The sequence below is a fragment of the Rana temporaria genome, chromosome 1, assembly GCF_905171775.1.
Source record: "Rana temporaria chromosome 1, aRanTem1.1, whole genome shotgun sequence".
Taxonomy (NCBI): Eukaryota; Metazoa; Chordata; class Amphibia; order Anura; family Ranidae; genus Rana; species Rana temporaria.
The window spans coordinates 402,580,057-402,602,141 of NC_053489.1; the positions used below are offsets into that span (position 1 = coordinate 402,580,057).

A 22,085-nucleotide genomic window follows, 5' to 3' on the forward strand; every position below is an offset into this window, starting at 1 on the left:
TCCCGGCCCGTCGGTCTGCCTTGGGCAGTGTGGGACTTGCTGAGCTGCGGGGTAATTTTACCTTTCCTGCAGAACAAGAGGTTTGGGATTTTCTATGGGCCTCAGACCCTGAATACCTTTGTGAACATCGGGTAGTTACGCATGGAATCCATTCATTTAGTGATAGCTGTGCTCTATCGGGGGGATGTTCTGGCGTCCTCGGACATCAGGGATGCATACATGCATATCACGTTTTGCACAGGTCACAGAGGTTTATGTGCTTCGTGATGGGGGAGGGCCTCTGTCAGTCTGTGGCCCTCCCTTTTGATCTGGCATCAACACCAAGGGTTTTCACCTAGGAGCTTGCACTTATCCTAACTTTGTGGGACAGCGAGGCTTTGCCTCGTGGGCTACTTAGACAACTTTTTTCTGAGAGCAGCTTCTGTCTCAGACCTAGTGGATGTGTTTATAGCCATTCAGACCCTCCGAAGATTCGGGTGGGTGTTAAACTTTTGGAGTGGGTCCTGGTTCCAACTCAGCGTTGGAGTATCTAGGGTTGATCCGGACTCCTCGGTGCGAAGGTCCTTCTTCTTCTGGAGAAATTGCAGACTTCGGTGAAGGTATTGGCATCACGCAATCGGTCTTCTCTCTGGGTGCACGCAGGTCCGGGGCCTGTGGGTAAACCTCCTTCGAGGCAGTACTGAAGGCCCAGTTCCACACTCTGGTTTTCCAGGGGAAATACTGTCCAGGTGGTAAAGATCTCTGGTCTCTGAAATCATTAGATTCTGGTGCGCCAACTAGTCAGAGTCTCCGAGTTAGTGACGGAGATCCCCGACTGTTCGGTCCGGGAAGTTGTTTCTTGCTTCCAGTGGTCGGTGTTTACGACGGACGCCAACCTCACGGGTTGTGGGGGCACCTAGGGGGGGTTCAGTCGGCCCTGAGTCGTTGGACTTGCGTGGGCTTACGGCCACACCTCCCTAAATGCGCCCGCTCTCGTCTGATCTCGGTAGCTACCCAGAGTCAGGCCTGGTTAGCAGACCGCCTGGGAATATCAGGTGCTGTGGACCCTGTCTACCGTTCATTGTCCTACTATTTTGGGCGATCAGGCTATGCTTCCACTAGTAGTCGAGGAGGTTGCAAGGTCATCTGATCTGGATTCAGCCGGACAACGCCACAGCCATGGCTTCAGCCTGCCATCAGGTATACCGGCAGACGGACTACTGGAGTCGCCGGAAGCTGGACCAGGGCGACTGGTCTTTGTGCTTGGGGGTGTTTCGGCTCCCTTGCAGGAGGTGAGGCTCACAGGGCATGGATCTCATGGCCGCTCGTCTCCACCGCAAGGACGTCAAAGTTAGTGGCCAGGTCTAGTGATCTTGTACAGACGCGTCAGTCGCGCTGGTAGCCCTGTGGGGTCTGTATCAGCGACTTTATGCCATTCCTCCATCGTAGTTGCTTCCTCAGCTGCTCCACAGAGTGGAGGCTGAGGGGATCCCGATGATTCTAATCGGTCCAGATTGGCCTCGGCGTCCTTGGTACGCTGATATCAGGCGCCTGGTAGCAGAGGTACCCTGGCGGTAGCCAGGGCGGGAGGTCCTTCTGTCCCATACTTCCTCCTGTTGTACAGTCACTGACTTGCTCAACATGGCTATTGGAAGCCAGACTTTAAGAGACCAGAGTCTGTCCGACTCGGTCATCTTATCCTTGCTGAGGACACGGTAGCCTTCTTCCGGAGGATCTACCGTCGCACCTGGAAGGCCTACATCTCTTGGTGCGAAAAGATGAAGTGACGCCCACAGACGTACTCGGTGTCCAGGGTCCTGCTGTTTTTACAGCTTGGAGTGGATCTAAACATTGCTTAAAGCACCGTTTGGGGGCAGATTTCAGCCTTGGCTGTGTTTTCAGTGGCCCGTTCCCTGGTGGGTACCTTTTTTTGTGCAGTGGGTGTCATATACTTTCCCCTCTTGGCCCACCTCTTCTGAGGAGCTCTGCTTGTTTTGGGGTGAAGTTACAATTGGTTTTACTGATGCTGTTCCCACCCCTCATTTTTTTTTTTTACACTGCTTAGGGACGTCCCACTTGTCAAGATTTGAGGAACTGTCCCCGTCCATGGACAAGAAGAGAAAAAAGGATTTTACGGTGAGTACAAAAAATCCTTTTTTCTGAGTCCATGGACGGACACAGCACCCACCCCTCCTTTTAGGTTTTTACTGCTTGTTACGAACTGAGGCTGCATACTGCAGGGACCGCCCCCTGGGCAGGGCTGTTCAACTTTGTTAATGTAACATGTATTTAATTATCTAACATGTTTCTGCCTAGTCCTCTCCTGTAAACAGGGAACATAACCCACTTGTCAAGATTTAAAGGAGCTGTGTCCGTCCACTGACTCAGAGAAAAGGATTTTACGGTGAGTACAAAAAAAAAACCCCCAAAAAAATAGTCCGTTGAGGTTTTGTGCACTAAAATTTTTCGAAATTTGCATTTGATAGACCACTGCACAAATACTGTGCGAAAAAAAAAAAATATTGCAACAACCCTTCTATTCTCCAGGGCTTCAGAAAAATTAAAGCAGAACTTTACCACCTAAGAACTTGATTTATTTTCTTTGGCAAAGCACATACATTCCACGTTAATTATGCTACCAAAATTAGGGTGTGCTGTACATTGCCTCGAGCACTGTCCCTTCGAGCTGGAGGCTGACATTTTACTGAAGCCCAGAACAGCTGCAAGTCTAAGTTATCAGCAAATCTGTCTCTAGTGGCCGATTATCAGCACAATGGAAAAAAAAAAAAAATAGAGAGCAACTGAGCATGTGCAGAACAGGGTGATTGTATTACTGCAGTAGAGGCACTTTTTAAATGTTTTACATAGCTATACCCTGAAAAAAGGGGGCAGCCTGACATGATATATTTTTTTCTGACTAAAGTTTCACTTTAAATAATGCTTCCAAATAGTTTGAGCAAAAAATAAAAAATAAAAGCTGATTTTTACATGTGAGAGATACAAGGATTGGCCTGGGGAAGGAGTCAATGGTTAGAGGTTGTTTGCACATAAACCTCTGCTGCTTTCCAATACTTCCTTCCGAGCACTGGTGGTGAGAAAACAGACACTGGTACTTACAGAGATACTGCCACCCCCACATCTTTTTTTTTTTTAAAGGACCTCCCTGAAACCATGCCAATATTAGAGCTTTAGGCCAGTCTCTGCATGGGGACACTAGATCAAACGCCAAAAAGTGTTGGGTGATCTTTCGGGGGAAGTGGTGAATATGCGATTTGAAAATGTACCAACATTTCAAAATTCTTGTTTAAGTCTTGGTCATCAAAGAAGTTTTGAAACACACACACAATTGCATAACAAAAAAGGACAAACTAGAATTTAAAGCAAATAACTTTATTGTGCATTTACGCCACATAAAATTCACATTATGATAAAATAGCTAGAGTGCAAAACGTCTGCTTGCAAACAGTAAACTGCACTGTAGTGTAATTTTAGGTCTTTTAATACTGGGTGTAAATCCAGGGGCTGTTAACTCACTATCAACTACTGGAATGTCCCCTGCGTTTAAAAAGGGGACACTTCCATTCTAAAATGCTGAATCCTAGTTTGTCAGTGAGTGCAACTGGCTGGTAGTGTGGGGTAGAGAGGAGGTATTCTCAGGCCTTTAGAATAGTGGGTGTGATCATCTTGGGGAAGGCATAGTATCTACATTCTTCAGGAGGGATTAGGTCCATTACTGTGGTGCTGATATTTTCAGTCTTGAATCCAGCTTCCAGAAGCGGAGGTATTTGTGTTTCCTAGAACCATAAGAGGACAGCAATGTAAGTCTAGTCATGTCAAAGAGCTGCATTGGTTAGTAAAACCAGAGGGTTATGATGAGAGAAGTAAAAAAGAAACATTTTATGTGGATTAAAAAAGACTCATGAATTAGAAATGTATTGGAAATCTATAGTACAGTGACAATGCACATAAGTATTTAACTCTAGTTTGAGCAACAGAACTAGGTTAGGTTCACACATTTGCATTTCTGTTTATATGCACCAACGCGTTTCAGGGCGTGTTGAGGTGCATTTTTCAAATGCATTTAATGCGTTTTTCCCCATTCTACAAAAAAAAAGTAGGCTTATAGCCATATTCCCAGGGGCTTTAAACTCTTTAGGCATTCTACACATCATACATGCATTTTCATGTGTCATCATTGACTTCTGTGGGCCTAAAGCAAACAAAGCTGAGTTTTTTTTTTTACAAAAGAAGGGCTGCTGTTAGAAATAATGGGGCCCCATCCCCCCTAGGGGTGCAGTGGGACAGCAGCACCAATTGTATCTGCCTACACCCCAAAAAAGAAAAAGTCCCATCTTCTGTTCCCACCTCATGGGCCCCTCTGTTGACCTGATGGGGCCCAGAGAAATGTAATTTTAGCTCTAGTAAGCAAATAGGAGTGGGGGGTGGGGTGGCCTAGTAAAATTAATTGAATAAAGCTGCCCTGGGCACTACGTTTAGCTGATGGGTCTGGGTCCAGTAAAACAGGATTGGTTGCACTGCCTTATCAACTGCCCCAAGCAAAGCCCACAATTGTGACCTGGCTCCATATTATATGCATTTTAAATCCAGACATGTCAGCATTTGAGGTTACACAGTAGTATAATAGTGTTGCTTTACCTGGAACATTTTTTCAATGTCTGTGTATTTGGTCTTCAGTAACTCTCCCCAAGACGTCAGGTTACAGTATGTGAGGACACCTCCTGGCTTGAGAAGGCGATGTGCATGACCCTGCAGAAATTCATAAATAGGCCAAGCTAGTAAGTATACAGCAAAGCAATGACTAGAACCAAGCTCTAAGAGCAGCACTGTAAATAAGCATCTTGAACAAAGGAGGTGTCCACCTGTATGAAAATCTACAAACAGAATGAGAACACTTGTACATAAAAGTTCAGCTAAACACTCTCAAACATCTCCGGAGTCTTTATGGGCTTTTGTTTTTAATCTAGAGGGCTCCCTCAGCAAAGTATGCACTCCTGCCTAGGCTATTATCTTTTTTTGGACACGTTGCACGACCGCACAATTGTCAGTTAAAGCAACGTAGAGCATGTGCCCAGTAAGCAAGTGGTTAAACATATCATACTTACCTGCTCTGTGCAATGCTTTTGCACAGAACAGCCTCGATCCTCCTTGGATCCCTTGTCAGTACTCTGGGCTCCACGCCCTCAGCCCTGCCCTCCACACCGCTCTGCTCCCTCCTTCCTTACTGGCTGTGAGCATTGATTGACAGCAGCGGGAGCCCTCACCAGGGAGGTGGAGCCCAGAGTGCCGGCAAGGGACCCAAGGAAGATTGGGGCTGCTTTTTTTTTATTTTCCCACAACACACACAATGGGATTCAGTGAAAGTCCATCTGTGTTTGCCTGAAGTGGTGAAAACAATTAAAAAATTTCACCTTGTAAGGACTTCCATACAAGTCATTACGCTCATTGTACATCTTCTGTGTAATGTATTCAAACATAAAAAAAAAAAAAAAAAATCTAAAAAATGTCAGTAGCTTATTAAATATCATTTACCCTTAGACTGTACATAAAATTACCTTAATAAAGTTGAACTGATGTGTATGCCAGGTCTCTTCAGAGAGTGGGTATGTGTCATACAGAATTCCTAAACAGAGAAAAAAAGTTAATAAAGGGACAATAAAAAATTTAATAATTTGATTCAAGTATTCAAAGTATGTATTACCAACTCATAACCTTCTATTGCTCGAAGCCTCCTCCAAAGTTTTTTTTTTTTGCTGCCGTTATCCAACTTCCCATTAGAGGGTGGCTATGTTCATGCTCCATGGTCCCATTGTATGTGGGAGCAAAGACACCCCTTTCTTGCTCACACCTGAGGTAGACAAGGGACTATGGGATTTGTAGTACATAACTGCATGAGTGTGTAGATAGAAACTTTTTTTTTTTTAAATAGTCTTTTTGACCCCAGATCTATCCATAAAGAGGACCTGTCATCCTTATTTCGATTACAAGGGACATTTACATTCCTTGTAATAGAGATTTAAAAAAAAAAAAAAAAAAAAAAAAAAAAAGTAAAGAACACCCATTCCTCCGTGCTTGGATACAGAAAATAACTCATACGTAGGCCGTGCACACATATGTAAACTGTAATCGCACCACACGTGTAAGGTATGGCCACGAACATTAGAGCGTGAGCAATAATTCTAGCACTAGACCTCCTCTAACACTAAGCAAGTAACTTGTAAAAAATAAATACAAATAAGATAACATTTAAAGTGGATGTAAACCCGAAAAAAAGATTTCCTATCATCTGTTCCCAGTCTTGCCACACAGTTAATCCAGCTCTGAGCAATCCTCTTCTTTTTTTCAGTGAGATGAACGGACAAACAAGAGAAAACTTTTGTCCGTTCTGTCCCTTGCTGTGAATGACAGGTTTTTTTTACATATCTCATGCACTAGCCTGAGACAGGCATTTTTTAAATTCTCACCCCCACTCCTTTTCTGAAGTCATGTGGTGACTTTTCTGGATTTTGACTGGATGTTAGTGATCATAGCAGAATTTAGTGTAAAAAACACAGGACAAAATGCATGTTAACAAGAGGAGTGTAGAGGTGGGTGGGGAGTCTGACATCACAACTCCACCCACCGAGCTCCAGACAAGAGACCCGCCCACAGAATCTGCAGTTTCAGTTCTTATAACAGACAGAGGGGAGACATTTGACAGGTAAAGATACATGCAGGAGGCATGCATATCCTTATAGATCAGCACTATGGCAGTAGTTTAGAAAGGATGAGAGTGGGTTTACATCCACTTTAAAGCACCGCCTATGGAGATTTTTTTTTAAGTACCATAGTTTGTAGGGGTGCAACGGATCAAAAAACTCACGGTTCGGATCGTTCCTCGGATCAGGAGTCACGGATCGGATCATTTTTCGGATCGGCGCAAAAAAATAAATAAAAAAATCTCCCCCACTGTAATATCCACATCTCCTCCCCCCCCCCCCCACCAACTATAGTACCCCCTCGGTGCAGACACCCCCCCCTCCTCTCAGTACAGAGACCCCCCCCCCTCCTCTCAGTACAGAGACCCCCTGACCCCTTCTCAGTACAGAGACCCCCCCCCCAGCTAGTACCGACAGACCAGCAGCGTGTCCCACGAGTGAGGGCTCCTCCTCTGTGGGTGTAAACAGAGGAGAGCCGCCGGAGCTAGGCCGAAGCCACGGCCTTTCCTAGCGTTATGGTCACAGCTCCGGAGGTAGGCCGAAGCCGCGGCCGTAACATTAGGAAAGGCCGCGGCTTCGGCCTAGCTCCGGAGCCGTGGCAATCCGCGGATCACATTGTGTTCCGATCCGAAGGGGGTGACCCGTTCGGATCAACTGTGATCCGTTGCACCCCTAATAGTTAGGCACTATTCCATGAGCATGCACAATTTTAAAAGCATGACATGTTAAGCATTTAATTTACTTGGTGTAACATCTTTTATATTTTACACAAAATTATAATTGGGATAGATTGTGTTTTTTTTAATTAAAGTGCATTTTTCCTCAAAAATACTGTGCAACATAAAAAGATTGCGACAATCGCCATTTTATTCCCTAGGGCAGTGGTTCTCAACAAGCTTTGTCTTCAAGTGGTAAAAGCATGTGTCCATCTGTCAACATTGACACATATTGTATGCCGCCCAGTAAAAAAGGTTTCAAAGTAACTTACCATCAAAGTGTCCATCTGGTAATGTTGACACTACATCTTCCCAAAGACCCTTCAGTGGGACAATCTAAAAAAAAAAAAAAAAAAAAATAATATATATATATATATATATATATATATATATATATATATATATATATAAGACCTAAAAAGGTTAGCTGTGCATTTTTGCTAAACAGTAGGACTTGGAGGGGGGAGGAACGATAGAGCCAATCAGGTGTGGAGAGAGCAGGGGGCCCAGCTTTTTAGGTTGCAGCTGCTCCTTTATTATTCAAAACGGTGACCAAAGTGCATTGCTTAACCACAGTACAGAAGAGTCAGCATAGCCTTGTGTTGCAGAATCAAAGTTCATCTAAATGTATTTTACACATTATCCTTGACATGTGCCCATTTTGAGGGCACATCCATTAAAAAGGGAAAAAAAATATGAACTTTTTTAGTTCTGGATAAAGTGGCGAGGGGGGTTAGAACCCCCGTCAGATTAATATTGCAATCCCTACTAGAGAGATATTACCAATTATTTTTCTTGCTGCTGGTGGTCATCAGGTCTCAAAGTGAGGGATAATCCAAAATTTTCACCATAACAGGAATAAGGGAGGAGATTACTTGTTCTGGTGACAAATATCTATGATTTATCTCACTTTAGAGGCTCTCACTCCCTGTTGTGTCTATAGGGAAACCTTTCCAATGATACACATGGCAAAAAAAAGCCACCACCACACTGATGCATTTTAACCATTCCTTATTCTCTGAAAATAAATAAAATTATATATATATATATATATATATATATATATATATATATATATATATATATATATAATTTTTTTTTTTAAACCAAAATGTAACAAACATGTCATACTTACCTGCTCTGTGCAATGGTTTTGAACAGAGTACCCCCGATTCGTTCGGGTCCCCTGCCGATGCTACTGCCCCCCTCCCTGTCAAGTAGCCACCATGTTATAGTGGCATTCGTGCACGCTTGCTCCCAAGCCATCTTTTTGTCCATTGACACAGGATGCAGTTCAGCCCCACACCACACTCCCTCACTGGCTGCAATTGACATTCATCACAACCATAGAGTCGGGATCCGCCAAGATCCCTGGACCGGCACAGTCTCTTAGCAAGCCGCTGAGGCGCAGAGCCAGTGGCTCCTGCCCCCTCCACAGCCCAGCGCTTTAGATAGCGTGGGGGAGCAGAGCTGGGAGCCCCTGACAGCAGCTCTTGCTCACGGAGCCATTAGAACCGAGCCATATATATAAAAAAACAAAAAAAAAAAACAAACACACACACCTTTCCAACAACTTTAAGCCTGTAATAATGCTCTACTTTTCTACTGCATGCAAGATTTTTTTCTTTGCTGATAGTGCATTTCCTACTCAGCAGCTTAGCTTGCTCTTCCCTTACACCTACTGTTATTGCCCTTTGGTCGTATTCTGTTGACTCTAGATACAAACATGATCCTGTTAGCATTTCCTATTTATACCTGCATCCATGAACCCAGGTTTCTACTTATTTCTACACTGTGGCCTTCTACAGTCTCACTCCATAAACATGTAAGCCTACCACGTGCACGCTAGCTTGCCAAGCTTATCTTCAGTCCTTTTAACAATCACACTGCGCTTAAAGCTTGCGATAGACTGCTCAAATTTTTGGCTGATTCAGCAGGAATTCAAGCTGTGGGTGACCCTGTCATTCACCCCCCCCCCCCCCCCCCCTTGCTCAACAAAAGTCAAATTTTTCAAATGACTTAGCAAAGGAGCCACTTCAGATAGATAACACTGTTCAAGTATTCTGCAGCATTGAATAAAATGCCCACAAGTCTGATTGAGGGAAATTCAAAGCATGTATAGCTAGCTTGCACCTCACGAGATTGTGGAGTTTAGCTGACAACTGCTGCAGCAGGACAAGGCTGAATGGCACACCACGTGAGACAAATGGCCACAATGCAAGAGGTCTAAATTCCAGGCATTCATCCTTGGGCACATACTGCCCTAAAGGTTGGTAGAACTTGATGGATGGTTCGCCTATGCCTCACACCTGCACCTAAATTCTGGACCTTCGTGCATCAGGGCTAAACTCCCAGTGTTCATGGGGGAGAGTCACAGACATGCAGATATTCCCCCCATTTTGGTAGAACCAATACCTGCCAAGGTTAATCACATGACTTGCCTCACAGAAGTCAGAGCATACATTTTAATGCACTTCATTGGGGATACCATTTGACAGCCTCAAGTGTCAGATCAGATGGCCAGTCACACACACACACACACACACACGCGCTATAGTTCCCTGTGGATAAACTGCAATGGTAGACTCTGGCTTCTACCCGATTCCACTATTCACATGAACTGATACCCTCTGGCTAATGTCTGCGGGTTGCCTGGACCTACAGACCAGAAGCCACTATCCCCAGACACCCTCCATTTTTTTTCTCTCTCTGGCTCTAATAAGATACCCAGCAATAATGAACAGTCATCTGCCAATGGATGTCATATCTTCTTTTATATCCACTTGTAGCCTTCGTACAACATTAAAATTCAACTGACATAAATGGTTAAACAGCAATGGCAAAATTATTTCAGTTCTTTTGCATTTTTCAGTATATCAGGGGATAGGGCAATTAGTCAAAGCTGTCTGTCCTTTCACAAGGGAGAATGTACCGGTACTTTTAGGGAGCATGCGAGTACAGACAAGTGGGGCCTACTGCAAGCCTCAGCAATATAGGTTGACGGGTGGGGGCACAAATCGGCTACCTTGCCTAAGGCTCCATTCTGCCCAGTCGGTCTCTGCCTACATTTCTTTAATCACATCCTGTATCGTTTTTCTAAGGAGACCATTCCCCACAAAGTAAAAGTAATCCGAGGGACTATATTGCTGCTGGATAACTGCTACAGGCGCCTTTACCGGGCTCTGTCAGGGAGCCCAGTAAGGATGCGAATCACTGTATCCCAGGAACCAGATGCAGCCAGAGGAACAGATTTTGTTCCTCCTACTGTGGGATGTCATTGTAGAGAAAAGGGAGGTTTATGGTGGACTATAATGGCATCATATGTGCAACTGATGGACAGTCGATATTTATAATAAAATCTATTTATTACAAAAATAGAAAAATGTCATAACATTTACAGTAAAATATTAGTTATGACAACCATCAACCATGAATCAACTTATCATTGATGTTAGACTACCAATGAGATAGAGATAGATAGATAGATAGAGATATATATATATATATATATATATATATATATATATATATATATATATATATATATATATATATATATATATATATATATATATATATATATATATATATATATATATATATATATATATATATATATATATAAAATTAGGGCTGGGGAAAGTAAAGATTAAATTCCTCGATTAATTTTTTTGATCGATCAAAATTCTATTGATCAATCAAAATTCTTGAAGTCACCAGATAGCCTGGACAGTGAGACTTACCCTGCTGGATGAGAGCAAACTGCAACCATTGGATTGAGGTACATTTGCATCTGTGGAGCAGGAGGATGCATCAGGCTCCATCAGGGGAAGGGGGCAAAAATAATCATCGTTTTCCTGTCCTAAGCAGTTTTGTGCAGACAATTCTTTGTGCATCGGCAACATCTGTTCCGTGCGAAAGACTGTTCAGTTCTTCAGGGTATATTGTCAATAAAATGCGATCATGTCTGCTTACAGAAAATGTAAACACTCTGGTATGTCTGCATGACTGGCTAAAGTGATGCCTACTTGCCTACTATCAGGCTAGGTTCACACCTATGCGAATTGAGTGCGGTTTAAACCGCATCTAATTAGCAGGACATTTCAAAATACATTGTTTTCAATGAGGCTGGTTCACATATGTGCGATGCATTCGCACTGCGTATTGCCTCCAAACCGCATGCGGTTTTTATGTCTTGCGGTGCGAATTCAGTCCCATTATCTTCTATGGGTACGCATCTAATTCGCACATGTGTTCAGTTCTCTGCAGGAGTTTCTCTCATTCAGCTCAATACAATTCTCCCCCACTCTCCTCTCACCCGGAAGTTCTCCCAGGTCTCCAAATTCGCACCTGATCTGCAGCTAAACCGCAGTTGATCTGCAGAACACCCTCTAGAGAAATCTGCAACGACAACGCAGCTCAAAAAAGCAACGCACTAGTGTGATTCCGGCCTAAAGTGACTGACAGTCAATATACTAGATACGTTTTTATAATTAAAGTTGAACTGACTTTCTACGTTTTTCTTAAAGTTTAATAAGAAAAAAATGACTTGCGTCAGTGCTACAGTTTGAATTTAAAATGTATTTGTGTGAACTGTGAAGTTAAGTCATGGATTGTGGAAACTAACTAGTGTCGGGTGATTGTATATAGTGTATACCACATTTACCATTGACTAATGCAGAGTTGCAGCAATGCAAGGAGATCAGCTAAAAGTCGTTGGATCTGTATGTGCGTTATAATTAATCGAAATTAGTCGATTAACTGATTAAAATGTTTTATCAGTAACAGTATAAATAATTACAATTAATTGTTATTTTCAGACCTCCCTGTACCCAGAGGGGCTACTCGTATATAATATACCAAAGTGACATTGATTGGGATAGAACAGACGTCTCTTTATAACAACAGGTATAGGTTTGTATACATATACACGAGTAATAATGTTTATATTCTAATATGAACTACCACATGGCCACGTCTGTGGACCAGAGGAGAATGTGAATATACTGACATGTCTAATTAAAATATTCTACCTAGGTTGTACCAATATATGTGGGCTATCCTGGGATTTTCTGTGTCCTCCGGGGTGGGTTGCCTCTCTGGTTCGGGTTCCTGGCCACCTACTTGATACAGCATCCACAGTGGATGTACTTTTATTTACAGAACTGCAATAATATATTTTTCACAATGTATATACAAAAACATTGTTTATTTTTAGTTTCGTGACATATTCCATGTACATACCTTTCAACAAACTATGTGCCAGATCCACAGCCAGCCGCCGTAACTTAAAATATTCCCATTTAATTACACCGCCGCAAAATTTCTACCCAAGTGCCCGATCCACAAAGCACTTACCTAGAAATTTTCGGCTGTGCAACTTAAATCCGGCCGGCGCAAGGCGTTCCTATTCAAATGGGGCGAGTCCCATTTAAATTAGGCGCGCTCCCGCGCCGGACGTACTGCGCATACTCACGACGTCATTTTCCCCGACGTGCTTTGCGCAGTTTTACGTTGCGCCGGGTTTTGAGAATCGCGACGGGCGAAAAAAAAAAAAAATACGAGTTGCGGCCAAAAAAAAAAACCATTTGAAAAAAAAAAAAAAAAAAAAAAAAAAAAAAAAAAAAAAAATAAAAACACGGCGACGCGGGATAGAAGGGTCTACTTTTACAAGGCCTAAACAGTTTAGGCCTTGTAAAAGCAGCCCTAATTTTGCGTTTGCCAACTAATACTTACGGAGAAAAAACGAAGCGTAAAAGCTTTGTGGATCTCCGTAAGTGCTAATTTGCATACCCGAAGCGACATTACGACGAGAAATGCCTCCAGCGGCGGCCGAGGTACTGCATCCTAAGATCCGGCAGTGTAAGTCCCTTACACATGTCGGATCTTCTCCCTATCTATGTGAAACTGATTCTGTGGATCAGTTCCATAGATAGAAACAGGGATACGACGGCGTATCAGTAGATACGCCAGCATATCCCTTTTGTGGATCTGGCCCTATATGCCTATGTATGACTCCTGAGGAAGCGGACATCAAGTAACCGCAAAACATGAGACATGTAGAGTCTATATACACTGTAAATGTTGACATTTTTCTATTTTTGTAATAAATAGATTTTATATTATAAATATTGACTGTCCATCAGTTGCACATATGATGCCATTATAGTCCACCATAAGCCTCCCTTTTCTCTACAATAACTCAATGGGACACAGGCATCACTTTGTAATATTGATATACCCTAGCACTTTACACCATTTACTGTGGGATGTCAGAAACCAGAAGCGATGAGGATTTAGTCAATTCTGGTTTCGGACTAAAGGTAATCCCAAGCCGTTACCAGCTTGTGAAAGCATCAGATCAAACCGATCTCAGTTTGATCAGATGCTTAGGAAGCCAGGAGAGATCTGGGGTCTCAGACCCTAGATCTCTTCATAAACAGGGCCCATCATGACCCATGCTATCACAAGGGATGGCGTTTATCAATAAAGTTGATTCAGAATTTTTTTTCTTCTGCTGGCTTTGTTTATTTTTCAGGTCCTGGAACAGAAGTTTCCAGTTTCCTGGTTTTATTTGCCATCATTATTGGTCAGATGGTTAGGGGGTGGAATCAGGGTGGTTGTTTGTGGGGTTGTACAGTCCCATGTGTATTTCTACCAATCAGTATGGCTACCTGCCATAGCAATGAGCCTATAGGAATGTGTGGGAGCGGGACTTAGTGGCAAGCTCTGTCACTGCCCAGAAGGGTCAGAACTAGGGGTGCAACGGATCAAAAAACTCACGGATCGATCCTCGGATCAGGAGTCACGGATCGGATCATTTTCGGATCAGCAAAAAAAAAAAAAAAAAAAAAAAAAAAAAAAAAAAAAAAAAAAATATATATATATATATAACCAATTAAAAAAAGGAACTTTTTTTTTTTTGCAGATCCGAAAAAAGAGCACAATAGCAATTCACAGGGGTGGATTAAAGAGGAAGCAGATGAGGCTGTTTGGGACTTAAAGTACAATTTTGATGTTTTTACAGCAAAAAAAAAATATATAAATATATATATATTTTTTTTTTGCTGTAAAAACATCAAGATTGTACTTTAAGTCCCAAACAGCCTCATCTGCTTCCTCTTTAATCCACCCCTGTGAATTGCTATTGTGCTCTTTTTTCCCCCCTTTCCCCCCCCTCCTCTCACACCAGTGCTTCACTGCTAACATTCCCATTCAGCTTGCTAGAGCCCAGTGCACAGCGTGACACGCCTCCCCGGGGAGGCGGGGAGGCGTGTCACGCTGGGCTCTGGCAAGCAGACTGGCCGCCGCTCTGGAGCTAGGCCGAAGCCGGGGACTTTCCTAGGCCTAGGCTCCGGAGCGCTCCGCGGATCGCGGGGTGTGCCGATCCGAACGGGGTGGCCCGTTCGGATCACGGATCGGTGACGATCCGTTACACCCCTAGTCAGAACACTGGCATTTAGCTGTGACAAGTTTCGGGAGTTACTATACACACACTTCCCTCTTTTCCCCTAGTGACAGTCTCCTTAAAGCGTTTGTTACTCCAACACTTCATATTACTGGTATGTGCCTGCTGTACTATGTACTTGTACGAGAACGTATCCTGTTCTCTTTGTATTGCTTCCTTTGTGTAAAATGACTGTCCTTTCCTTACATGCTGTCTATGTGGGGAAAGAAGAGCCAACAACACTGTTTACATTTGACCAGCTGCGATTGGACACCGCTTATCACATTGTAAAGGGCCACTGTGATTTGCCCCGATCTGTTATATGCTGTGTCCCACGGTGATTACAAACACAGGGGGCATGCGGGAAGCATGTTCTTGGGAGGACATTCAGGGACGCCAGAACTGGATGGGACACTGGGGGATTTTTTATATATATATATATATATATATATATATATATATATATATATATATATATACACACACACACACATACACACACACACACACGCAACGTGATGGACTCTAGCATACAATGTGTTGCGGTTCTATTCACAATGAATGGCACAGCAACACTACAAAGAGCCTGTGTGCCTTTTGGAACGCAGATCCCATTAATGGATTTTCCAATGTACGCAATTAATTTATTTTTATAATAATTTAGCATTATCCAAGCACAGAAATGTTAACTAGATGAACAAAGATGGGACCTTATATATGAATTAGGTGGCCACAATTCCTACTTGCTCATAGAAGTCATATTTCTTTGACTTTACCTTATGTTTTTGGCGTTTGGCCCATTCCTGTAACCGCTCAAATACCCCATCATTGCATTCTATAATCCAGTGTTCTTCTATATTATACTCTTCCACCTTAGTGGCTGCTATTGCCATGCCAAAGCCAATCTCTAGCACTCGTCCTCCTAAATTGGAGACAGGATAAAGCAATCAATTTACAACCAAAAGTAATACAATACTTACTACAAAGCAGGTAATCTATTTCAGAGGAAACATCTTGTTGGATACTTTTGTCTAAATAAAGAATTTGAAAGAAGAAGACGGAAAAAATAAAAAATAGCTTTGAGAAATCAACAAACAAGCCATTGTGAGCAAGAGAGGCATTTCACCCTTCAGCGCTCAGGCTTGTTACATCAGTGGTTCTCGACCTCAAGTACCCACCCCCAACAGACCATGTTTTCCTTTACTTGGCACAGCTGCTTTAACAAACTTTTTTACTGGCCACTTAAACCCCCTTCCTGCCCAGGCCAATTTTCAGCGCCGTCACTCAATTGAATGAAAATTGCATTGTCATGCAACACTGTACCCAAATTACATTTTTATCATTTTTTTTTTCTCACACAAATAAGAGCCTTTTTTTGTGGCATTTAATCACTGCTGGGTTTTTATTTTTAGCAAAAAAAAAAAAAAGAAGAAGATTACCAATCTTCGGTTTGCATCATGTGATCAGCTGTCATTGACTCGGTGATCACAGGGCACTCAGGCAGTGCATGCACAGGAGGACGTACATGAACGCCCTTTTGGCAATTAAAGGGGTTATAAAGGTAAATGTTTTTTCACCTCAATGCATCCTTTGTATTAAGGTGAAAAAACATCCGACAATAACCGCACCCGCACCCCCCCCCCCCCCGTTTTACTTACTTGACCCGTCGAAAGTCCCGCGCTCGCCCCGTCATCCTCCTTGTTTCTGAGCCTGGCCATCGATTGGCTACACTGGATGGATTGAAAACAGCGCAGCCTTAGGCTTGCGCTGCCGTCAATCCCATCCAGTGACGCAATGCGTCGGGGGCGGGGCAGAGTGATACAGCCGCTGGCTGTATCGCGGGAGCGTGCCCGCGGGAACTCAACACCTTGGTGTTGAGTTCTTGCGGGGAGGAGCCGAGACAGCCGCCGAGGGACCCCAGAAGACCACGTTCGGGGACACTGTGCAAAACGAGCTGCACAGTGGAGGCAAGTAGAACATGTTTGTTATTTAAAAAAAAAAAAATATATATATATATATATATATATATATATATATATATATATATATATATATATATATATATATATATATATATATATATATATATATATATTTACTTTACAATCCCTTTAAGGCCAGCACTGTAGTCTTTCGGCTATAGTGCGGATGGGGAGGTAGGTAAATCAATATTAATGACATGGTATTGATGAGACATTTTATCTAAAGGAAGTTCCTAAAACATGGCTTGTTGGGAATACTTGAGGTTGAGAGCCACTGTTGTAGATAAGACACTGGAATGCTTTTAGTCTGACGTGACCCAATGAATTGCTGTCAGATATTCCCAGTATTGTGTCCAACCATTGTCTCACCAATTAGGGAGCTCCAGGGTTATCAGTTGCAGTAGTATGTACTCAGATTATGTTCACACTTATACGACGCAGGAACACAAGCAAAATTGTGTGCATTCCCATGGCGCACAACAATGCACAATCCTTTTTACATGTCAGTTTCCATGCTTTTTAAAATATTACATTTTAATACATTTCTAAAAGGGATCAACACACTTGTAAAATGTAGCATGTTGTTGGACAGGAAAAGGGCCACCTGAAAAGAAGGCATGGTTGCTCGTTTGTGCATCTGGCAATTGCCCAGCAATGCAGGAGATACAACCAAGGCTGTACAATTACTTGTTCCATACTTGGAGTCACGACACAAAAAGTTATTCAGCTACAGAAGGACTAAAAAAAGCACGCAGGCCTAGTGCCTTCCTTCTAGCATCCAGCTGTCACCAAATGTAACATACAAAACAGCTATTCTGAGACACCCAACACATTGCTGGAGAGCAAGCCTGTCCATCTAGGATACCATCTCTTATCCTTTTATTATGATGAAGGAACCCTTGAAAAAAAAAAAAAAAACAATGAAAATGATTATATCTGCGTCTTACATACATTAGCACCATTAGTAGGTCATTGACAATTTTGTCTAAAAAAAAACAAAAAAAAAAAAAACCTTAAAACCCACTTCCAGAAAGGAAACACTAAACATTGTACGATCCTTTGCTTTCGTGGCCAGGGTGAAGGTGAGCCCTCACAACGGTGGCCACTGTTACACTGGCATACATCACTGTATGAGGGACCAGTCCTCCATTGTTCTCCAAGAACCCCCTAGCTTTCACTGAACCCTGGTTAAGATAGGCTGCTCTAGGGATCTCACACGCAGTTTTATTTCGGCGATGAAAATATTTTCGTCGGCTAAACACACACTATTTTAGCCGACTAAAACAATTACAATTCAGATGACTAAAATATCCCCCTTCCTGCCCAAGCCAATTTTCAGCGCCATAATTTTTTAAATGACAATTGCGCGGTCATGCTACACTGTACCCAAACAATTTTTTTTATCATTTTGTTCCCACAAATAGAGCTTTCTAGTGGTGGTATTTTATCACCTCTGCAGTTTTTATTTTTTGCTAAACAAAAAAAAAAAAGTTTGTTTCTGTTATAAACTTTTGTAAAAGAAGTTAGTTCTCCTTGACTGATAAACTGCACTAATAAGGTAGCACCGATGGCTGGCACTGCCAGGCATTATTAATGGGCACCGATTGGCATATCCCTGGTGTTCCAGGCGGCATCCTGATGATCCTGGGTGGGGCTGCACTGATAATTAGCACAGACCCCCGCTGCCAGGAGAGCAGCCGATCGGCTCTCCTCTACTCGCGTCTGTACACGAGTGAAGAAAGGCCGATAAACGGCTCTTCCTGTTTACATCGTTATCAGCCGTGATTGGACACAGCTGATCAAGTGGAGGACTAAAACAATTCAGATGACTAAAATCAGGGCCGGCGCTACCACTAGGCGACCACCTAGGGGCGCACTGCCGCCTAGGGCGCCCGGCCGCTGGTTATTGCACTCCAGCGCCGCACTGTCCTCCACAGAGCTTGCACACAATCCACCAGCGCCCTGACATGTCAAGCAGTGCCGCCAGCACCCCCGAGCGCAGCTCGTCAGGGACAGTCTCCTCCCTTCTCCACGCTGATCACACATCATTGGACATCGCCCGCTATCCCCCCTGTGATCAGCCCTGAACCCATCACAGGTCCTGCGCTTCCTCCGTGTGCCATGTGACAGGGGGGTGTGGCCGCTCCGCTCTCCTCCGGCACCTGCTCGTAGTTAGTGCTGTGTACCTGGTGCGGGTGATTGGGAGGAGCAACCCCAGTGATCGGTGTGGTCGGGAGGTAGGTGCGGGGTGGAGGAGTCTCTGGGAAGGGAAGGGGGAGAGAAGTCGCTGTTTTTGCAGCTGCTGATAAATACTGTGTGTAGTCAGACCATATGGATGGATGGATGGATGGAGGAGGGGGTGGGGATTGGACTACATACATGTCTGCCTTTGTTATCTTCAGTAGGGGTGGTGTAATTAGTAGTTTACACAATAAACCTGGGCCCCTCATCTCTCAGAAGAGTGGGGCCTCCTTATGCTTTGTAAGAGTGATGTCACAACTTCCTTACTGGCAGTTCCCATATATGTGTCAGGTAAGGGGGGGGGGGGGGGTCAGTGTATGTGTCAGGTAAGGGGGGGGGGGGGGTCAGTATATGTGTCAGGTAAAGGGGGGGGGGGGTTAGTGTATGTGTCAGGTAAAGGGGGGGGGGGGGGGTCAGTGGATGTGTCAGGTAGGGGGGGGTGGGGGGGGGGGGGGGGGGGGGGTCAGTGTATGTGTCAGGTAGGGGGGGGGGTCAGTGTATGGGTCAGTGTAGGGGTCAGCTAGGTCACATGTGTTGCAAGAAGTCAAGGGTGCAGCGCAGGGGGAGCGGCAAAATTAGGTTTCGCCTAGGGTGTCAAAGATCCTTGCACCAGCCCTGACTAAAATATAACAAAAAAAAAAATGAACACTGCCACTGATCTATTACACAGCTGTGACAGAGACAGTGCCTTGCACAGTACATGTCATTCTGCAGCTTGATAATGCAAGAACACACAATAATAAGAATCCACCAGGAGTGATCAGATAAGAGAAAACAGAAGTACGTACCTTTACTAGCAGCCACCCCAGCCAGGCTGTGCATATAGGGGGTCTCCCACCTTTCCATGACTGGTTTGCCCAGGATCTCCAGGTGGGTATCAGCCTCATTGTACCCTGCAGATGCATTGTGCCAATCAGCCTTGCAGGTCTCCCCCTCTATGAAGATCTTCTCTGAGGACATGGCTGAGAGATCAGATCGGGCAGCTAACTGGAGAACAGAGCAAGAGACAGCCCTGCGGCTCAGCTCTGGGGTTATAGGACTCGGGGCAGGGGGCGTGGTTGGTAGCACATGGAGTCAGCCGGGGGGCGTGGTGACATGGGCAAGGGGCGTGGCTGGGGCGGCTCCTGCTGGATAATCAGGGAAAGCGACAACTGCTGCCAGGGGGACTTGGAAAGTAAAGTGGCCCTGAAGTCTGAAGCTGAACTGGAAAGTGTTGTGTGCTGGCATTCTGCCTAGAAAATAAAGGTATACCAGGCTGCCCATTGTATTATAAAATATTTCAATGTAGATGAAACGGGAGAAAGTATATACCAGCAACGATTGTGTACTGGCCATATGGGGATCTAAGAGCTCTTTATGAAGACTGACTGTACTGCACTAGACTATGGGTATGTAAGATACTATAGACAGGGTGACCACATTTCCAAACTGCCATTCAGGGGCACCCCCCTTCCCCAAAAAAATATTTTTGATACCTTTTTTTTTTGGCCAATTCATTAGTTTGGGGGGGTCTTATCCTCAGCTCAGAGAAGTTCATGCTGGGACTTGCAGTCCTTCACTTTTGGGAGTTTCACATGCCCCAAAGTGAAGGACTACAAGTCCCAGCATGAACCCCTGATATCTGAGGATGTGACTCCCCCCCCCCCAAAAGTGAAGCACTACAAGTCCCAGTATGAACCCCTGATATGTGAGGATGTGACTCCCACTCCAAAAGTGAAGGACTACAAGTCCCAGCATGAACCCCTGATATCTGAGGATGTGACTCCCCCCCCCCAAAAGTGAAGCACTACAAGTCCCAGTATGAACCCCTGATATGTGAGGATGTGACTCCCACTCCAAAAGTGAAGGACTACAAGTCCCAGCATGAACCCCTGATATCTGAGGATGTGATATCTAAGGATGTGACTCCCCCCCAAAATTAAAGGGCTACAAGTCCCAGCATGAACCCCTGGTATCTAAGGGTGTGACCCCATAGATTTCACAGGTTCATTCTGGGAGCTGTAGTTCTTCACTAGTTGGGGGGGTGTCACATCTTTGGTTCTTAGGTACATGCTGGGACCTCTAGTCCTTCACTTTTTGGGGGATCTCATCCATCAAAAGTGAAAGACTACAAGTCCCAGCATGAACCCCTAAAATCTAAGGATGTGACCCCCCCCCCTAAAAATTGAAGGACTGCAAGCAAGTCCCAGTATGAAGCCCTGAGATCTAGGTTCATGCTGGGGCTTGCAGTCCTTCACTTTTGGGAGGGTCACATCTGCCAAGATGATGGACAACAAGTCCCAACCTGAACCCATGAGATCCAAGGATGTGACCTTCCAAAAAGGTGATGCACTACAAGTCCCAGCATGAACCCCTGAGATCTAAGGATGTGACGATTCAAAAAGGTGATGGACTACAAGTCCCAGCATGAACCCCTGAGATCTAAGGATGCGACTCCCCCCAATTGTAAAAGACTACAAGTCCCAGCATGAACCCCTGATATCTAAGGATGTGACTCCCCCCAAAAGTGATGGACTACAAGTCCCAGCATAAACCCCTGATATCTAAGAATGTGACTCCCCCCAATAGTAAAGGACTACAAGTCCCAGCATGAACCCCTGATATGTAAGGATGTGATATCTGAGGATGTGACCCCCCAAATTAAAGGACTACAAGTCGCATCATAAACCCTTGGGATCTACGGGTGTGAACCAATTGATTTCACAGGTTCATGCTGAGACCTGTAGTTTTTCAGTAGTTGGAGGCGGGGGGTGTCACATCTTTGGCTTTGAGCGGTGCATGCTGGGACCTGTAGTCCTTCACTTTTGAGGGGTCACGTCCCCTAAAAATTTAAGGACTACAAGTCCCAGCATGAACCCCTGAAATCTAAGGATGTGCCCCCCCCCCCCCACAAATTGAAGGACTGCAAGTCCCGGTATGAATCCCCTGAGATCTAAGGGTGTGACCCCATAGTTTTCTTCACAGGTTCATATTGGGACCTGTAGTTCTTCACTAGTTGAGGGGG

At 44.2% G+C, this 22,085-nt stretch overlaps 1 protein-coding gene across 1 annotated transcript; it reads right to left on the reverse strand.

Moving 5' to 3' along the window:
* Positions 1 to 3,353: 3,353 nt before the first annotated feature.
* On the reverse strand, positions 3,354 to 20,117 carry GAMT (guanidinoacetate N-methyltransferase). The gene is made up of 6 exons (XM_040323405.1): positions 19,870 to 20,117; positions 15,635 to 15,780; positions 7,684 to 7,747; positions 5,553 to 5,620; positions 4,636 to 4,746; positions 3,354 to 3,773 (listed from the first exon to the last, which is right to left on the reverse strand). The coding sequence occupies exons 1-6, from the start codon at positions 20,039 to 20,041 to the stop codon at positions 3,633 to 3,635; spliced, it is 702 nt and encodes a 233-aa protein (XP_040179339.1). The 5' UTR covers positions 20,042 to 20,117; the 3' UTR covers positions 3,354 to 3,632.
* Between the last annotated feature and the right edge of the window lie 1,968 nt (positions 20,118 to 22,085).